General features: G+C 45.0%; 1 protein-coding gene across 1 annotated transcript in view; it reads left to right on the forward strand.

Moving 5' to 3' along the window:
- Positions 1-13215: 13215 nt before the first annotated feature.
- Positions 13216-21089, forward strand: part of CHRNA4 (cholinergic receptor nicotinic alpha 4 subunit) — a 57847-nt gene continuing 49973 nt past the window's right edge. Inside the window, exon 1 of the mRNA XM_063459562.1 lies at positions 13216-13662. Coding sequence (XP_063315632.1) covers positions 13605-13662 — 58 coding nt within the window. The 5' untranslated portion in view covers positions 13216-13604. The remainder of the gene's footprint in view (positions 13663-21089) is intronic.

Here is a 21089-nt window from a genome sequence, read left to right on the forward strand (position 1 = left end):
AATCAATATCTGTGAACACCAGTTTGAGGGAATCTGCAGAGCTGCGATCAGTATCTGTGAACCCCAGTTTGAGGGAATCTGCAGAGCTGCGATCAGTATCAGTGAACCCCAGTTTGAGGGAATCTGCAGAGCTGCGATCAGTATCAGTGAACCCCAGTTTGAGGGAATCTGCAGAGCTGCGATCAGGATCTGTGAACCCTAGTTTGAGGGAATATGCAGAGCTGTGATCAATATCTGTGAACCCCAGTTTGAGGGAATCTGCAGAGCTGCGATCAGTATCAGTGAACCCCAGTTTGAGAGAATCTGCAGAGCTGCAATCAGTATCAGTGAACCCCAGTTTGAGAGAATCTGCAGAGCTGAGATCAATATCTGTGAACCCCAGTTTGAGGGAATCTGCAGAGCTGTGATCAATATCTGTGAACCCTAGTTTGAGGGAATCTGCAGAGCTGCGATCAGTATCAGTGAACCCCAGTTTGAGGGAATCTGCAGAGCTGAGATCAATATCTGTGAACCCCAGTTTGAGGGAATCTGCAGAGCTGCGATCAATATCTGTGAACCCCAGTTTGAGGGAATCTGCAGAGCTGTGATCAATATCTGTGAACCCTAGTTTGAGGGAATCTGCAGAGCTGCGATCAGTATCTCTGAACCCCAGTTTGAGGGAACCTGCAGAGCTGCGATCAGTATCAGTGAACCCCAGTTTGAGGGAATCTGCAGAGCTGTGATCAGTATCAGTGAACCCCAGTTTGAGGGAATCTGCAGAGCTGTGATCAATATCTGTGAACCCTAGTTTGAGGGAATCTGCAGAGCTGTGATCAATATCTGTGAACCCCAGTTTGAGGGAATCTGCAAAGCTGCGATCAGTATCAGTGAACCCCAGTTTGAGGGAATCTGCAGAGCTGCGATCAGTATCAGTGAAGCCCAGTTTGAGGGAATCTGCAGAGCTGAGATCAATATCTGTGAACCCCAGTTTGAGGGAATCTGCAGAGCTGTGATCAATATCTGTGAACCCCAGTTTGAGGGAATCTGCAGAGCTGCGATCAATATCTGTGAACCCCAGTTTGAGGGAATCTGCAGAGCTGCGATCAGTATCTGTGAACCCCAGTTTGAGGGAATCTGCAGAGCTGCGATCAGTATCTGTGAACCCCAGTTTGAGGGAATCTGCAGAGCTGCAATCAGTATCAGTGAACCCCAGTTTGAGGGAATCTGCAGAGCTGTGATCAGTATCAGTGAACCCCAGTTTGAGGGAATCTGCAGAGCTGTGATCAATATCTGTGAACCCTAGTTTGAGGGAATCTGCAGAGCTGAGATCAGTATCTGTGAACCCCAGTTTGAGGGAATCTGCAGAGCTGCAATCAGTATCAGTGAACCCCAGTTTGAGGGAATCTGCAGAGCTGTGATCAGTATCAGTGAACCCCAGTTTGAGGGAATCTGCAGAGCTGCGATCAGTATCAGTGAACCCCAGTTTGAGGGAATCTGCAGAGCTGCGATCAGTATCAGTGAACCCCAGTTTGAGGGAATCTGCAGAGCTGCGATCAGTATCAGTGAACCCCAGTTTGAGGGAATCTGCAGAGCTGTGATCAGTATCAGTGAACCCCAGTTTGAGGGAATCTGCAGAGCTGTGATCAGTATCAGTGAACCCCAGTTTGAAGGAATCTGCAGAGCTGAGATCAATATCTGTGAATCACAGTTTGAGGGAATCTGCAGAGCTGTGATCAATATCTGTGAACCCCAGTTTGAGGGAATCTGCAGAGCTGTGATCAGTATCAGTGAACCCCAGTTTGAGGGAATCTGCAGAGCTGCGATCAATATCTGTGAACCCCAGTTTGAGGGAATCTGCAGAGCTGTGATCAATATCTGTGAACCCCAGTTTGAGGGAATCTGCAGAGCTGTGATCAATATCTGTGAACCCCAGTTTGAGGGAATCTGCAGAGCTGCTAGTGACCAGAAAATCTGTGGGGGCTTACAGCTGGGATTTACTTGATTTAGCATCCGAAACATATTTGGAGAGGGTCCATCTCCATTAACCCATTACTCAGGAGATTTTGTCACACAAACTGCACGCGCAGCCCCAGAGCTGCTGTCTCCGCTGCTAGTTCCAACTCATTTAGTTTGTTTTAATTTCCTCCTTTTAAACGCTAGCAACTCTGGAAGGGGAAAAACTCAGGATCAGCAAAAAATATATAAAACCAGCAAGTGAGCAGCGCTCGAGGGGAGGGAGGGAGGGAGGAAGAAATGGAGAAAGCGGGTTTTTATCAGGTGCAGGACGGGTTAGAAAATGTGTCTTTGTAGCCATAATTATGGCGCTTGCTGAGCGGCTCGGAGGCTGCGTGCAGCTGTCAGTATCCCTGGATCACATGGGCAGAGATGTGAGAAGTCGTGAACGCCACAAACAGATCATTCTACAAACATCTTTTCCCTCACCTTCTACAACCTGCCAGAGGATGATCAAGGACGCTTCCCCCGACAGGACGTGTGGCATCCATGCAGAATGCTTTCCACCATTGCTTGACGCCCACGCTATCTGTGCAAGAAAAAACGCTGCCAATTCTAACCAAAAAATACAAACATCCCAAAAAAAGGCAAATCTAAAAAGTGCGATTTTTAATGATATACACACAGTACTAACAAGGGTTGACTTTTCTGCCTGGCAGATTAGCAGATGGGCACCGAGATTAAATGCCAGCGATGAAATACAACACTACCGCTAAGACTGGCACTCAATAAGCGGGGTACGCTTGGGGGGGGCTGTAAAGGAGCTATTGTCATATTTTGAGATTACACTCACTTCCCTTAGATGTTTCAGAAGCCTTGAAAGATTTTAAACTGCATTTCATAGGAGCTAATACAGGTTCCAGGTTGTGTTATTAAAGAGGCTTGTAGGTACCATAACCACTACATGTTAATGAGTTTTGGTTTGACTAAAAAGTTTGTTGTATTTTTTTTTTTTTTTTTGGGCAGAATGACCCAGCCCCTGCACACCGGAATTACTGATCCACCCATTGTACAGCGCTATGGAATTTGTTGGCGCTATATAAATAATAAAATAATAATAATAATAATAATAATGTGAAAGTTCCACTTCCTCAATTTCATCCATAATTTGACAATATTAATTTACCTGAGCGCATCAACTAAATTAAATGGTGACAAAATGATATTTAAACTATTAAATTGTAAATATCGTACAGAGAGTTGTTTCTCTCTAGACATCCTAAATATAAAAAAAATATATACAATGAAAAAAATCCAGAAATGCTAGCTGGGTGTGATTTGGTCATTCATTACAATATTCCTTCGTATAATAATGCAATCTCAAATATCGAAAATGAAGAATCGCCCCCACCGCCTCCCCATGCCCTGATCCCTCCCGCCCCCCCCCCCCCCTTATGGACGCCAGTCCCTTTTTAGGTTAAATTAATACGTAACAAACGAGACTTGAACCACTTCAGGCTTTTGGTTTAAGTCTCTAAATCAGTTTATTTGATTAGAATCTCGTAACGCACAGATTACGTCGTGCCCACCTGTCTATTCCTTTTCTCTGTGTTCATATTCTCATACTACGTAGAACCAGGCTTATTCACCAAAATCACAATCCATTTCAAATATTAGGGTACAGTATCCAATCTGAATAATATAGCGGAGTTGGAGGAATGTTTCGTATGAGATCTGAAATTCTACATAGAATTCCCAAGAGGAAATAAGCCTTTCAGTGTTCCGAACGATGCAGTGTTACCTATATCATTCCTTGCAGGGGCAATCTGTGCGTTCACAGCAGTGTTGGGGGGGCTCATATTGTGACTCTCTATGTTGAGCAGTTTGGAGTCAGAGACATTTTTTTTTGGTGGCACAGATCCAACGGGTGTTTTCCTTGTTATACTGACACATTTCCGGATCTCTGGCATCGCTAAGTGATTTGGCAAGAACAGTACAGAGAGAAGTTTCCTGGCCGTGTGTCAGTATGAAGTTAATCAGACAATCTCCCACACTGGCAATATCCCAGCAGGAGCCGAGCAAAACATACCATTATGGCCGCGTTAATGGATTCAAAGCACTTCGAAGATGTTTTGTTTCTTGCTTTTTAATAAATTTAAGTCTGCCGATGCAGAAACATTTTTTAACACAAAAACTGGCCGATGACCAGAGGTTTCTTTCCATAAATCGTTTTTTTTTGTTTTTTTTAAACTTCTTATGAGAGGTGCAACGATGTTATTTGGAAGCTGGGCAGGGTTGTCTGTTAGCACTGTTAATGCTCTAGTTTGTTACATGGTAATATTACCTGAAAAAAGTCTTGCTTGCGTCCATCAAGTTCAGCTTTTGGCCTACAGTGTCTCTCGCCTAACCCTCCTCAACCCCTTGTGCGCCTCTTAACCCTCCTTACCAGTGCCACAGTCCACTTTTGTTGCGGTTCAGTTATTAACAGTGTGGGGTGCACCCTCCAATTAGTCAGCCACCCGCATATCACCCAGGGCAGACCAGCATATTAATATTCTTTTGGTGTAAGCTAGTTAGAACACGTGTACCACACTATTGGAGGCCACTACTAATGTCCAGGACTAAAGATTGACTTCAGTGGAGCAGAAGCTAAATGAGCTTCAGTGAGTTCAATGGGAGACACAGGTCTGGGTCAAGACATTGGAAGACCAGAGGAGGCGCTACAACCTGAAATTTAGAGGTGTACCTGAGGCTATAGGCACGGAGGAATTGCCACATTATGTCCGACAGCTCTTTGCAGCCCTATTACGACATAAACAAGCCAAAATGGTGACAGTAGATGGTATCTTCAGTTTGCCAAAGCCGGTAACTGCCCCAACCTCTGCTATATTGGCCTTATTGTCCACTTTAAACAAGATTTTTTATTCCTCACAGCAGATTAGTGGAAAACCCCAATTCAGCTCGAGGGCTCTTCACTTTTCATCTTCCTAACCTCACAAAAAATGCTCTAGCAGCTTGATGGAGGTCACTGAAGCCACTGCTGCAAGTTCTTCGATCCAGGGACATTGCCTACCCATGGGGTGGGCCTAGAGAGCTCATATTCTCATACCAAGGCAAAATTCAACTGGCGCAGATCCCTCAGGACCTAGAGGCCAGAATGCACAATCTGGGCCTTATAGCATCAATGGAAGCTACAGATGCAAGGTTCACAAATCTGGACCCCTCTAAGATCCCAGAATTTGCACCTCGATCTCCCTCATTGGTGGTCATCTGACTGGTACCTAGTACGCTGTCTGCATGCCGTGGTTGTAGGCCACACCAAGTTTGCAAGGGCACTTGAGGCCTCTAGTACCTGTCCATTGTTGCCTAGTGTGCTAGTGGTAGTTCTCATTTAATTTTCCATTTTTATTGTTTATTTATGTTTTACTTCTTGAACTTTTGAGTTTATCTGTCTATACAGGTTGTCTTTTTTTTTTTTTTTTTTTTTACCTACCCTACCCTTGTATGTAGCACCACCAATTTATTTAGACATGGCCACTTAAACAAAATTCTGAGGGTATACATTATTTCCAAGGGGCGAGCTGTTAACCAATGGTACTGTCAGCCACCTTTTTAACGTGAATTTTAAATTACAAATCCCCAAAACATCCCCTCTCCACTTGAATACCTATGCATAATGTTCTGTTATTCATTAGTCACGTATTGTGATTACAGCATAATTTTTAACTGTTTTTTTTGTTTAACATCAGAAATTGGTATATGATTCATATCTCTTTATCTATGAATGATTAATCACTATATGTATTACTTTAATTATTGCTAACAAAAAGCCCATTAAAAAGGGGTATGAAGAGAGACCATTATCTCCCATGAAATTATTACCGTGTATGTCATTGTACCCCCAACCAACCTATATCTACATAAGTAAAGTGTTCATAACTTATGACAATATCACTACTCAATAATATAATATTACCAGTGGCGTACATACCGGGGACGCAGGCGTCGCGGCAGTGACCGGGCCCGGCCCAACAGGGGGCCCGGCCGCCCTGCGACCCGGTATGTATCCAGTGTGGCCAGCCTCTTCTCCTGGGGGGTCCAGGAGCTGGCTACCTCAGGGCCCCCCGAGGCTGGCCCTGGTGTCACCGGGCAGGCTGGCAGGCGCGCGAGGGAGCACTCTCCACTGAGCGCTCTCTGCCCAGCTCCCTCGCGCACCACACTGATGCCGGAGCCGGAATATGACGTCAAATTCCGGCTCCGGCATCAGTACGCGGCACGCGAGTGAGCTGAACAGGGAGCACTGAGGAGAGAGTGCTCCATCGCGCCCCCGCCAGCCTGCCCGCCCGGTGACCGTCCACCCAGCAACACCACTGGACCCCAGGGAATCCCCTCAGCACTCCCAAAGGTAGGGAGGCTGGGGGATTACATTTTTGTGTGTGTGTGTTTTAGAGTGTGTGTTTGTGTGTGTTAGAGTGAGTGTGTGTTAGTGTGTGTGTGTGTGCTAGTGTTAGAGTGTGTGTGTGTGTGTGTGTGTGTGTGTGTGTGGCACCGGGGCCCCATGGGTTGTGTGTACGCCACTGAATATTACCAATTATATCTTTATCAACCCTAAAGAGTATACAACACAGAAAAAAGATAATTAACAAAGGAGATAAATTCAAGAAGAACAAAAAAGATTTAAAAAAAGAAAAGGGGGGAGGGGAAAGTCTGCCTATCGCATATTCTATGTATATATATATATATATATACCTTTTAACCTCTAGAACAGCAGCTATCCATCTATCTATAATATATATATATATATTTTTTTTACATGTTGTCGAAACATAAATAAAGAAGTAAATATTTTTTTTTAAATAAGACACTTTGGGCACATATTACATTTCAATATTTTTTGGCTGTTCCAGTGAAGATCCCTACAATTCCCTAAACAGGCAAATAAACTGGGCTGGAAAAGCTACGGGGATGGAACGAGGTTATGTACTAAAGCGTGAATAGCTGAGAATTTAAAGTGAATGTTCCATTTCAGGCTACAATAGCCGAACAGATATAAATCCAGCTGAATATCCAGCTGAAAATCCAGCTATTTTAGCCTGAAGTTTGAATATTACGTTGGGATGGGAAAATGAGCCAGTGTGAAAAAGGCTCTTGAGAAATACGACGTCAGCAACTGTTAATAGTTAATGAAAAATGTGTTTAGTGCGGTTACTGAGAATTCATAAAAGAGAGTAAAATCCCAGCTTGGATTATTAAATTCCCCATCGATACATTCTACAATGTCGGAAAACAAAGCTGTCAATTATTCTGATTGTTCTGTGCAATGCTGTACTGTACCCCACCTCCCTGGACGTATGAAAACCTGGACCAGAGCTGAGATTAAATCAGTGTTTGTACAGGATCTGTCTCTATTTACTGAGCAAAAAAACATTTTAATATAGTAGATAAAATAAGCAGATAGCCTGCTTATGGGGATTTGTACTACTGTTTTACCTTTTTAAATTTTTGCCCCGAAAAATGCACTAGAGCTTATTTTCAGGGGATGTTTTCATTTTCGGGGGGAAAACGGTAGCAAGCATGTGTAAGAAAGCAGGCCTACCTTCGGGGGAATTCCCCTGAACATAGACAAGGTTCACGAGCGCATGGAATCCAGCGAATTAGGAAACTGGCGACTAGGGCAGGCATAGGCAACCTTCTGCACTCCAGATGTGTTGCCAGCATTATGGGTGTAAGAGCATTATGGGGGATGTAGGCCACAACATCAGCAGTGCCGAAAGGTTGCCTATCCCTGGACTGGGGCTTATTTTCGGGATAGGGCTTATACTATGAGCATCCTCCCTGTCCCTGGCTGCTACCGGCAGCACTGTACATTGTGAGTCTCTTGGGCCCCAGTATGGTAAGGGAGTGGAGATAGATTTTGAAGTCTGTCTGCACATTGGAAATTTGAATAGACCATTAGAAAGGGAATTCGGTTAGGTTATTTATTTATTTGCTGTGTCTGTCCTTCTCCCCATCAAATTGACAATTTCACTAAAAAGTCAACATTGAGCTGACAGTAGATGGTTATTTGTGTATATATATATTTATTTTATTTTATTTTTTAATTCACATAATTGTAGATTTATTTATTTCACCCCAACTTGTCTATCTCCATTTAAACGTTTAAACTTTGCCGTCGGTTCAACGCAGCTCGCGCTTTAATGATTAAACCACTTTAAACCCAGCATGATAACGCCATTAGTAGCGCAGGCCCAAAGCATTCCAGAAGCCAGGAGTCCATTTCACGCCTATCCCAGCGAACGCGCGATCCTCTCACAGCGCTAATCCCACATTTATATATGGAGATGAAAGCTGTAAAGGGGGAAGGATGCTCTGAATATTATATGAACTGTTTCCCCAGTGGAATTATTTCAAAATGTATTGTTATTAAAAAAAATGATCGTATTCTACAAATGAACATTCATTACTGCACTCAGAGCACTAATAACCCAATGTCTCTCTACGCTTTTTAATATATCTGGCTCGGTAATTCGATTGGGAGGGATTTCTTCCAACATAATTAATAAACTCCATCACAGTATATTAAAAAAAATCCATCCACTACATGTTTTTTTTCTTTTGAAATAAACCATATTGAGTTTGTCTTGTTGTCCCTATTCAATGCAATTAGTGACATCCTGAGAATCTGAATCTGAATTGTTTGCATGCATTCAATAATTCATTGAGGTGCGGGCCCACAGGGTTAATTAAGCAGCGGCTCGCAGATATAAATCTATTTTGATTTTGACAAAGCTTTACCCCAAACCTACACAATGTCTTCGACTTTGCAGATAAAGAGCTTAAAAGGGCTTTATGTTCCTGTTCTCTAGAGATGGCAGACATCCAATTAAAGTACAGCGTGTTATGTCTCGCTCACACCAGAACCCCCAGATCTTATGATGAACCCAAACTTTAAATGCTGCCAGTACAGGAAATGGAAAGGAATAGTTTAGCCCGAGTTTAGCTGTTTTTAGTGAAATGTGCAAATTTGTATCTGATGACTGATATTCGAAGGGGTGTATGTAGAATGAACGGGCTTCTAAATGGTTGAATTTAGCATATCACTTCCATTCAGTAATGAGAGGCGTCCGGGGAATATAGGAAGGGGAAGGATAGGTGGGAGAGGCCTGGGGCGAGGGTATACGGAAGGATGGAGAAGGGTAGGGGGAGTCATGGGAGAGGGGGAAACATTGGAAAAGGAAGAGAGGGAGGAGAGGCATGGGGAGAGGGAGATAAGGAAGAGGGGGAGACTGAGAGTGAGGAGAAGCATAGGAGGAAGGGGGAGTGAGGAGAGGCATGGGGAGAGGGAGATAAGGAAGAGGGGGAATGCATTTGGAGACTGAGAGTGAGGAGAAGCATATGAGGAAGGGGGAGTGAGGAGAGGCATGGGGAGAGGGAGATAAGGAAGAGGGGGGAATGCATTTGGAGACTGAGAGTGAGGAGAAGCATAGGAGGAAGGGGGAGTGAGGAGAGGCATGGGGAGAGGGAGATAAGGAAGAGGGGGGAATGCATTTGGAGACTGAGAGTGAGGAGAAGCATAGGAGGAAGGGGGGAGTGAGGAGAGGCATGGGGAGAGGGAGATAAGGAAGAGGGGGGAATGCATTTGGAGACTGAGAGTGAGGAGAAGCATAGGAGGAAGGGGGGAGTGAGGAGAGGCATGGGGAGGAGAGCGAAGGTGATGGGCGTTAGAGGCAGAAGGAGAGGAGAAAGAAGGTGGTGGGAGTTAGAGGCAGGGGGAGAGGAGAACAAAGGTGGTGGGGGTTAGAGGCAGGGGGAAACAAGAACAAAGGTGGTGGGAGTTAGAGGCAGGGGAGAGGAGAACAAAGGTGGTGGGGGATAGAGGCAGGAGGAGAAGGAAGGTGGTGGGAGTTAGAGGCAGGGGAGAGGAGAACAAAGGTGGTGGGGGATAGAGGAAGGGGGAGAGAAATTAAATTGGTGGGTGCTATGGTGGATGGTAACATTATTTTGCAATGCTCACCAATAAAGGGTAGAATATATAAACTCATGATACAATAATCAGTAGTCTGTATTTTTACAACAGAAACTAGGAACCACTGCCCAACCTGCCCCTATGGGCCAGTCTCCACTTGGTGGGAGGGAAAGGCAGAGGCGATGAAGGTGACAGTGGTGGAAGAGGCAGGGGAGAGGAAAGTGATGATGGTAGGAGGGAAGGTCTGGGGGAGAAGGAAGCATAAGTGGTGGCAGAGGGAGAGGAGAAAAAAGATGGTGGCAGGGAGAGGCAGGGGTGAGTGGAGCAATGATGATGGGAGGAATAAGCATTTAGAGAGGGGATAAAGGTGCTGGGTGGGAGAGGCAGGGGGAGAAAAGGACGAGGGTGGGAGGGTGATGGGGACAAGGGAGCATACCATGGTGCAGGGAGAGGCAGATGGAGCTGAGAACAAAGATGGTGGGAGGGAGAGGAGAGCGACGCGGGTGTGAGGGAGGGTCATGGGGAGAACGGAGCATAGGTGGTGGCAGGGAAAGTGGTGATGGGAGGGAGAGGCAGAAGGAGGCAGTATTTTCTCATCAGTAAAGATGAGATTGTTTTTATTGAAACATCACAGTGCATGTAAGGCAGTGTTTCACTAGTAAACGACAATGTCGTCTTGTTAAATATGAGATTTCATTGTACTGGAAACTAGTAATCTCTGTACGTAACTCCAGTGAGCACTACATAAACAGAACACCCCCTTCATCACTCCTTCAAATATATATTCCCCCATCACCTCTCCGTATATAAACCCCCTCTGTCACTCATTCAACATATCCCCCATCACCTCTCCGTATATAAACCCCCTCTGTCACTCCTTCAACATATCCCCCCATCACCTCTCCGTATATAAACCCCCTGTCACTCCTTCAACATATCCCCCCATCACCTCTCCGTATATAAACCCCCTCTGTCACTCCTTCAACATATCCCCCCATCACCTCTCCGTATATAAACCCCCTCTGTCACTCCTTCAACATATCCCACCATCACCTCTCCGTATATAAACCCCCTTTGTCACTCCTTCGTACATATCCCCTTACATCACTCCTTCGTACATATCCCCTTACATCACTCCTTCGTACATATCCCCTTACATCACTCCTTCGTACATATCCCCTTACATCACTCCTTCGTACATATCCCCTTACATCACTCCTTCGTACATATTCTCCGTCACTCCTCTGTATACACCTCTCTCTCTCTTCTACATGTCCCCCATTCCTCTGGACTCTGTGGTGGGCTGTATGAATCTGCAAGGTGTCAAAAAGCAGAATAATGTCAATACAGATTACTGTAGCTAGCAGGGCTAATTGCTGAGTGATAATTTATATTCCTTATTCCAAGCCCAAGACCTACAGCACAGGAACAAGTGGCTTTTAATTTGCTGATTTAATGAATACACTAAACACAAGGTCTCTTGTAAACTCAGGGCCCAGCTGTGACTGGATTGAAAACTAGCTCTCACTCATAGCTATTAAAGGGGCTGGTGGCCTCTGCACAGGTAGCCATTACCAGGGGCCAGTGTGCTCTGCACAGGTAGCCATTACCAGGGGCCAGTGTGCTCTGCACAGGTAGCCATTACCAGGGGCTAGTGGTTGCCATTACCAGGGGCCGGTGTGCTCTGCACAGGTAGCCATTACTAGGGGCCAGTGTGCTCTGCACAGGTAGCCATTACCAGGGGCTAGTGGTTGCCATTACCAGGGGCCAGTGTGCTCTGCACAGGTAGCCATTACCAGGGGCTAGTGGTTGCCATTACCAGGGGCCAGTGTGCTCTGCACAGGTAGCCATTACCAGGGGCTAGTGGTTGCCATTACCAGGGGCCGGTGTGCTCTGCACAGGTAGCCATTACTAGGGGCCAGTGTGCTCTGCACAGCTAGCCATTACCAGGGGCTGGTGGTAGCCATTGCCAGGGGCTGGTGTGCGCTGCTCAGATAGCCATTACCAGGGGACCGTGTGCTCTGCACAGGTAACCATTACAGGGGCTGGTGGGCTCTGCACTGGTAGCCATTACCAGGGGCCAGTGTGTTCTGCACAGGTAGCCATTATTGGGTGCTGGTGGTTTTATTTACACTGCCCTCTCTCACTCACTCACAGTCTCTGTCTCTCTCACATGCCCCTTCTGTCTCTCTCTCTGTCTTTCTCCCTGTCTTTCTCCCTCTCTCTGTGTCTCTCTAGATATAGAAAGGAGACAATATATACAATAACCACATCTACAAATATATAAAAGTAGAAAGAATAAGATAATAATAGAATATAATAGTTTGGTATTGAATGGTCTGCCGGTAATGTCCAGAATAAAATGAGAATTTAGTTATTACCGGTTAATTGAATATCGGGAATCTTTTGGAGTGACATGGTTTATAGATTATTCTTTATATAAAATGCAGATTTATTTTTTACAATTTTTCGTATTGATTTTATATTTTTCTTTTGTATCAATAAGTAATATTAAAAGTGAATAGAGAATAGAATTATCTATATAGAGTCTATCTCACTGTCTCTCTTTCTCTCACATACACTACCCCCCCCCTCTCTCTCTCTGTCACACCCTCCCTCTCTCTCGCATTAGACTGTCTCTCTCTCTTTGTATACACTCACTGTCTCTCTTCCCCTGTCTCTCTCTCTCTCACACACACACTCACCCTCCTTCCCTGTCACATACACACTCTCTCTCCCTGTCTGTCTCACACAAACACACTCTCTTTCTCTCCTTGTCTCTCATACATACACTCTCTCTAAAACATACTTTCTTTTTCTCTCTCTCTCTGTCACATACACTTTCTATCTTTACCTGTCTCTCTCACATACACTTTCTTTCTCTCTGTCCCATTCTCTCTCTCATGCACTCTTTCTCTCTCTCTCTAACACACACACACACTCCCCCCCCCCCCCCCCCGTAAGATGCTTTAGGAAGACACTCTTTATTTCCCGGTCTATGTCAGTCTGTCACTGTCTATCTCTCAGAGGCAGTCTCTCTCTCACATGCACGCTCCCTCTCTCTGTCTCTCACACTCTCACCCCCCTGTAAGAAAGTACATGCAATGTACATTATCTCCTCAGTAACCCTGCAGCATGCATTTTTCATAAGGAGAGCGGTGAGGTGTTTGTGTCACGGTGGATGGACCCCTGGGGATAATGACTTGATACATTGCCCTGCTGGGTGCCACCTTGTATCTGTTTCCCAGGCTGTGTCAGTGTCTGTTCAGGCTCAACAAATACCCCCCCTACCCCCCTCCCCCCTCCTCCATGTCTATTTCTGTTTCCAAATCAAATGTATCCACATCCTTCTAAAAGCCTCCCTGCACTGCTGGGGTGCTGGACTCTGCAGGACCCAAGCTGGACAGAGGGGTTGAGTCCTGGGTGCCCACCTCTCCCCTCACTCAGTGCCTGGGGTGGGCAGGTCTGATAAGAGGAGTGTACTGCCCCCTCCCTGCCAGGAGCAGACACAGCTCACATACCAGCCAGAGCTTCCAGCAAGCACAGAGCCTTCCAGCAGGACATCCAGGGTCCACAGCTCTCCCAGGGGCATGTGTGAGATGAGACCAGCAGGCTGAGACCAGGAGTCTGAGAGGACTTGCAGGGTAGTGCTGGGGTCCAGTCTCCAGGTGAAGACCACAAGCAGGAGTTGCCTGTACATGCCACCATGAGATCCTGCTTTGGAGAAGTTCTTCTTGTCCTCCTGTGGTCCTGTCTGGCTCCAGGTGAGTGGAAGAGCACGTCTTCTGTCTTCTGTCTCTACTCACACTCAGGATGGAAAGTTTAAGGATGTTTGATGGCATCTTATCCTATGCCAGACACTTACAGGGCCATGCCAGTCAGTGAGGGCACACTGGGGTATAGTCAGATCATTAATGGATTGCTGGGCATTAATCTCAGCCCTGCACCTGGAACAGAACAGCTCAGCATGGCATCAGACAGAGAGTGAATGGGACAGGGTGGGCAGGTAAGGAGCAGATAGAGGAAATGGGTCAGGAGAGACAGGCAAGGGGCAGAGAGAGGAAATGGATCAGGAGAGACAGGTAAGGGGCAGAGAGAGGAAATGGATCAGGAGAGACAGGCAAGGCGCAGAGAGAGGAAATGGATCAGGAGAGACAGGTAAGGGGCAGAGAGAGGAAATGGGTCAGGAGAGACAGGCAAGGCGCAGAGAGAGAATGGGTCAGGAGAGACAGGCAAGGCGCAGAGAGAGAATGGGTCAGGAGAGACAGGCAAGGCGCAGAGAGAGAATGGGTCAGGAGAGAAAGGTAGGGGGCAGAGAGAGGGAATGGGTCAGGAGAGACAGGTAAGGGGCAGAGAGAGGAAATGGATCAGGAGAGAAAGGTACGGCGCAGAGAGAGAATGGGGCAGGAGAGACAGGTAGGGGGCAGAGAGAGGGAATGGGTCAGGAGAGACTGGTAAGGGGCAGAAAGAGAATGGGGCAGAGAGACAGGCAAGGCGCAGAGATTGAATGGGGCAGACAGGTAAGGGGCAGGAGAGACAGGTAAGGGGCAGAGATTGAATGGGGCAGAGAGTGAATGGAGCAGGAGAGACATTGCTCTGTTTTGGAGGATGGTGCAGGTACTGATAACTGAAAAGTATGAGCTGGTTGGAGGGACGAGGCAGGTGTGCGATAGGACAGAGACTATCAATATAGCTAAACAATAAGCTCAATAAAGGGACAAACACCGCAATGTCCAAACATAGTGTATTGGGTTTGGTTGCCAGTTATTTCCAATAAGCCCCAACACGTATAAAGGTGGATTTCATGCTGGGGGGGGGGGGTTATTGACCAGGATAAGCCTGTATCTCCATCAGACAGGACTGGGGGGGGGGGTATCTACTAACAGATAACAGCTGCTTCTGGCCATATAAGATTAGGGTATATTTATAGGGCAGGTTACAGGGCAAAGCTTGGCGTACACTATTGGCAGACTGTGTGTGGTCAGGGCAGGTGACAATAAATACATTTACCGAACGAGCTCCTAAAATATCTCTTTCAATCTCCCCCTCTCTCACTGTCAGTTTGGGACCGATTTTCTATCCTGTTTTGCAGTTTCCCTAATACTTTCTAGGCAGCGGATAAAACAAATCCTTAATCATTGTGTCCCCAGTTTAGTGGCGTGTATGACTTGGGGCCCCGCGCACACTCTTTTTTTTTTTTTTTTTTTAGAGCATCACCCTGAGGCACTGGGTTTATTAAGAGGAGATTATTATAGGAAGCACTGTGGGACCCTGTGGCTGAAATTAGATTTTAAGTTGAAAATGAAATGTTGATTCTATGCGTCATGCTTACAGATTCAGGTTCCCCCCCCCTCCCAAAGCAGGAAACAAAGCTGAGATACCCCAAGCTGTGATCTTATTTGTGAATCTCTACCCCCTGTGCGAAGACATCATGGGGGCTCTGCATCTTCGGTAGGGGAGAGCTTGGGTCTTCATGGTGGGTCTGCAACTTCATGATGGGTCTATGGCTTCAGGGCGGAGGCATATGTTTTAATGGGGGGGGGGTCGGGTCTTCATGGGATGGGGGGTCTGCAAATGTCATGGGGGTCTGCGACTTCAGTGGCAGAGCTTACGTCTTCATGGGGGGCGGCAAACATCATGGGGGGTCTGCTACTTCATGGGGGGATCTGCAACATCAGTGAGGGGGCTTATGTCTTCATGGAGATTTGTGACTTTATTCAGTAGGCTTACATCTTCATGGGAGATTGCGTCTTCATAGGGGGTCCGCAACTTCATGGTATGAGAATGCGACTTCATGGGGGGTTTACATGTTTATCATAGTCTGTGACTTTATGGGGGGCTTATATCTTCACGGAAGTCTGCGACTTTATGGGGGGGCTTATGTCTTCATGGGAATCTTCATTGGACAACCTGTGACTTCATGTAGGGTCTGTGACTTAATGTTGGGTCTTGACTTCATGTGAGGGGCTTACGTCTTCCCTGTTTAGTGAATGCAATCAGATAAAGTGTTGATAATCTGTAGGGAATGTACCCTGTATAGTGAATTATTACATTAATATAGGCTGGGTTTATTCCCTAAACTGAGCATTATGGAGAATAAGCAAGGGACTGTCGTTTTATATATATAGTGTACATGAAGGTACGTATGGAAATGTACATGTGTCTAGATATTTATATATAAATTGTATGTATTGAGCTGTATACGTGTGCAGGTGTTATTTATGGTGCACATGTAGGCATGTGTTATGTGTGTAGATGTTTGGTGTACATGTTAAGGAATGTGGTGGGTATGCAGGTATTTATGGAGGGATGTATTGTGTGTCTGTGTAACTGTATGCAACAATGAATGTTTATACCTTTGAGTATATTTATGTAAGCATATAGAGTAATGTGTGCAAATGTATAGCTAGATTTTATGTTTGTATGTGTATAGGTATGTACTTTTGAGTGTGTATGTATGTTGGTTTTAGGCGGTCTTAAGGAGTCAAGGATAAGCACTCCTCTCCCCCCCATCTACCATCACACTCATACACACATACACACACAGCCACATACATAGACACACACAGGCACAGCCACAGATTCACATACATAGGCACACACACAAAGTCACAAAATGATCAATGATCAAACCTCCCTCTTCTCCCTCAATTTGTGGTGTCTAGTGGTGTGGAAGTGTGTGTATATGTTTATGTATGGGGGGAAGGGGTGTTTGTGTGTGTGTGTGTATAAATATATAAAAAATATATTCTTTAGCTGTTAATGCGTGTGTGTGTATGTGTGTGTGTCTATATGTATATGTGTATATATACATATGTGTGTGTGTGTGTGTATGTATGTGTGTATATATATATATATATATATATATATATATATAAATAGTTTATGTATGACTAGGCTAGCACTCAGTCATTTGTAGATAAAAGTTTATTGAAAGTATTTAAAACATGTGGATCGACGTTTCAGTCCCCGTCCAAGACTTTCCTCAGGATCATAGACCCGGAACTATTTGGATATTGAGCCCTTGGCTTACAGCACCCGGAAAAATAACGTGGAGGCTAGAGTGCAAGGAATTTCAAGGACTATTATATTTTTTTATATATATAGATATATAAATATTATTATTATTATTTTATTATTTATATAGCACCAGCAAATTCCCTAGCACTGTACAGTGGGTGGACTAACAGACATGTAATTGTAACCAGACAAATGGATGCATAGGAACAGGTTTCTGTTGAGGGCCCTGCTCAATGAGAAGGAGTGGGGTATAGTGCGAGAGGGAGTGGGGTATAGTGACACAAAGGGTAGAAGTAGGGGTAATAAAATAGGGTGCTAGAAAAGTATTCACTGAGGGCTTACTAGGTTATTTTTGACAGTTGCAGGAGAAGAGTCATGGGGTGGGGGGGACCGGATAAAAACCCGCTAACAGTTTAAATGATATGCTTTTCTGAAGAAGTGAGTTCTTAAAGATTTTTTGAAGGAGTGGAGACTGGGTGAAAGTCTAACGGAGAAAGGAAGGTGCAGCGCTGGAGAAGTCTTGGAGGTGAGTATCAGATGTGGGAGTACGGACAGAGGATAGGTCTTCGGCAGAGCACAGGGGCATCGACAGGTCATACTTGTGTATTAGAGAGGATAGGTAGGTTGGAGCAGCATTATGCATCAAGCTCAAGGAAGTGAGCAGCCAACTAGTTGGAAATCCCGGAGAGGCAGTCAGAGACACGAGTCAAGATCTGCATATAAATGATAATGGAAGCCAAAGGAGCTGATGAGTTTACCAAGGGAGGCAGTGTAGACTGAGAACGATAGGGGACCAAGGGCAGAACCTTGGGGAATGCCAACAGAGAGGAGTTGGGGAGAAGAGGCAAAGAAAAAGAAACACTGAAAAAGCGCTGGGAGAGGTAGGAGGAGCACCACTAGAGAGCAGTATCTCGTAGACTGAGATTATGGAGAATGAGAAGAAGCTGTTGATGATCAACAGTGTCAAAGACAACAGAAAGATCAAGGAGAATTAGGATAGAGTAATGGCTGCGAGATTTAGCAGCAATTAAATCGTTGGATACTTTGGTCACAGCTGTTTTAACAGATTGACAAGTGCGGAATCCAGACTGAAGCGGGTCTAGCAGAGAGTTGGATTCGAGGAAGTCGGTCAATCTCGTATGCACAACTTTCTCAAGGATCTTGGAGGCAAATGGCAGTAGCGATATAGCGCGGTAGTTGGATGGGGAGTTGGGGTCAAGGTTGGGCTTTTTCAGAATTGGCGTTGTGGTTGCATGCTTGAAGGGTTAAGGAAATGTGTCAGAAGAAAGGAATAGATTGAAAATTTTAGTGAGAGGAAGAGCAAGACATTTTTGAAGAATGACATCTAGTTTCTCCTGTTTTATCTTACCCTCTGTCTCTGTCTATTTCCTTGTGATTTCTTTCACCCTCTGTGTTTCTGTCTGTTTTCTGTTTTCCTCCACCCTCTGTGTCTGTTTCTCCTCTTTTTCCCTACTCTCTGTGTCTCTGTCTGTTTTCTCCTGTTTTCACCTACTCTCTGTGTCTGTTTTCTCGTCTTTTCCCCTACTCTCTGTGTCTCTGTCTGTTTTCTCCTGTTTCTCCTACTCTCTGTGTCTGTCTGTTTTTTCCTGTTTTCTCCTACTTTCTGTGTCTGTCTGTTTTCTCCTCTTTTCTCCTACTCTCTGTGTCTCTGTCTGTTTCTCCTCTTTTCCCCTACTCTCTGTGTCTCTGTTTGATTTCTCCTGTTTCTCCTACTCTCTGTGTCTGTCTGTTTTCTCCGCTTTTCTCATACTCTCTGTGTCTCTGTCTGTTTTCTCCTGTTTTCTCCTACTCTCTGTCTGTCTGTTTCTCCTGTGTCTCTGTCTGTTTTCTCCTGTTTCTCCTACTCTCTGTGTCTGTCTGTTTTCTCCTGTTTTCTCCTACTCTCTGTGTCTCTGTCTGTTTTCTCCTGTTTTCTCATACTCTCTGTGTCTCTGTCTTTTATCCTACTCTCTGTGTCTCTGTCTGTTTTCTGTATATAAACCCCTATCTATCAGTGATTCTGGCAAAGACAGAGAGCGTCCGGCTCTGTACGTGAAATAGTGGAGGTGGGGAGCAGCACCCGAGAGGCCCAGATAAAAACGTTCTAAACTGGTTTGACTACTTACAATGAGTCGATGTCAGGGTACTACTTGCACCAAAACCACTACATTGTGCTGTATAGCTTTTTGTGCTTGGAGTGTTCTTTTAACTTTTGTAGGGAATGTACTATTTGCTATAAACGCAGGGTAAGCAGGGCATTCTGTGCCAGGCTTTACAGGAAACGCAGAGTAAAAGGGGCATTCTGTGCCAGGCTTTACAGGAAACGCAGGGTAAACGTGGCATTCTGCACCAGGCTCTACTATAAACGGAGGGTAAACGGGGCATTCTGTGCCAGGCTTTACAGGAAACGCAGGGTACATGGGGAATTTTGTGCCAGGCTTATCTTTTGGAAAATTAGAAAATTGGATGGACAGGCTGGTGCGATAGCTCAGTGGTTATTGCCCCAGTTGAAGATTCTGTTATATTTTCAATATTTCCAGCACGCTTAAGTTAACCTTTTTATCTTTCCAAAGTTTATAAGGTGGTAAATAATAAAATTAATTTCCAGAGGTATCTTGCGAAAATTAACGAAAGCAAAATCTACCTTTAACAGTTAAACGGCATTAAACTTATCATTAAATGCCATGAAATAATGGTTTAATGACATTAAACTTATCATGACTTGAAGTTTACGAAAATTGGGAAAGAACATTAGTGTTTTAGTGAAACTCGTTGATGTCTGTGTTGAGTTGATGTTATTCATCAATAAAAGTTTTGCTTGCGATTTATCAGTACTGTGATAAACCCACTCAGCCCCCAGCCATTGACAGCTTGTCACGCAGACCCCAGCCCCCTCGATCCTGTTCAATAAAGATTATACAAGTGGATGACTCTGCAAAGATTGTGTCGATCATGGGATGTTTGGCTGTTAAGCGCCTGTAATCCTCATGACTATGTATTGCATCTTCCAGCGTTGTCCTTGACGCGGTAGCAGCATTGTGTGATTACTATAGAAATGATATTAGTAGTTGCTATGCAGAAATCTCTGCTATCTCCATTATTGATGGAAAAGAATTCCCACAAACAACGTCTTAGAACGTGCGGAGAATGTGTATGATTTACCCCCCATGCTGATATCCTGGGTGTCTACACAAACAACAGGTCTGGGGCAAACCACTCAAAGTGGAGCAAATCGGCAGCATCATTCTACTGGTTTCCATGGTGACTGCTCCAGCAACAGACCAATTAGCAGAAATATTCTGCTGGTTTCCATGGTAATGGCTGCACCTTTAGAACTTTAACCCAGAGTCTCGTTTTATAGAACTCCCAGTCTGTGTCAGGGTTTAAAAGGACTGTGTAGGTTAAACAGTTTTTTCATGCTAAATGAGAGTCCGCTGCAGCCCATCGATGGAATGGAGAGATAGCGCCAGAGGACTCCGGGTACTATAACCACTTCATTGAGATGGAATGGTTACACAGTGAATGGAGGGACAGCTCCAGGGGCCTCTGGGTACCATAACCACTTCAATTAGATGGAATGGTTTGACACTGCATCGAGAGACAGCGCCAGGGGATTTCAGGCACCCTAACCACGTCAATGAGATGGAATGGTTTAACAGCAAATGGAGGGACAGCGCCAGGGGACTCCGGGTAGTATAACCAATTTAAGCCTGATTAAATATTTTTTTTCAAATTATTTAATATTTTGGATAAACTTGAAATATTATTTAATTTTTTGAAATGTAAATATATTTTTTTATTTGTTATATTTTACTTAATTTTATGATATTTTTATATTGTATATACAATCAATATTAAGTCAAGTTGAAATGCCTACAGTGCCCCTTTAAAAGAACACTAGCACGTTAGGAATATAAATGTGTAATCCTTACATTATAGAGCCTTAGTCATTATTGAGGTGATGCCCACACCCTCCATAAGGGGTAAAACAAATTCCCACACCGTGCTACTCCCTGCAGCTGGCCCCGCCCCCTCGATGAGGCTGAGATCATCGAGATTGATAATCTCAGCAAATCCAATGCTTTCCTACCGCATTGGGAGGCTAGTGGGCAGTAAAACAAACCATCTGATAGAAATGCAGGTTTCACTTGGCTATTTAGTTGGAAGCTCC

The sequence above is a fragment of the Pelobates fuscus genome, chromosome 6 (assembly GCF_036172605.1).
Source record: "Pelobates fuscus isolate aPelFus1 chromosome 6, aPelFus1.pri, whole genome shotgun sequence".
In the NCBI taxonomy this organism is placed as follows: domain Eukaryota; kingdom Metazoa; phylum Chordata; class Amphibia; order Anura; family Pelobatidae; genus Pelobates; species Pelobates fuscus.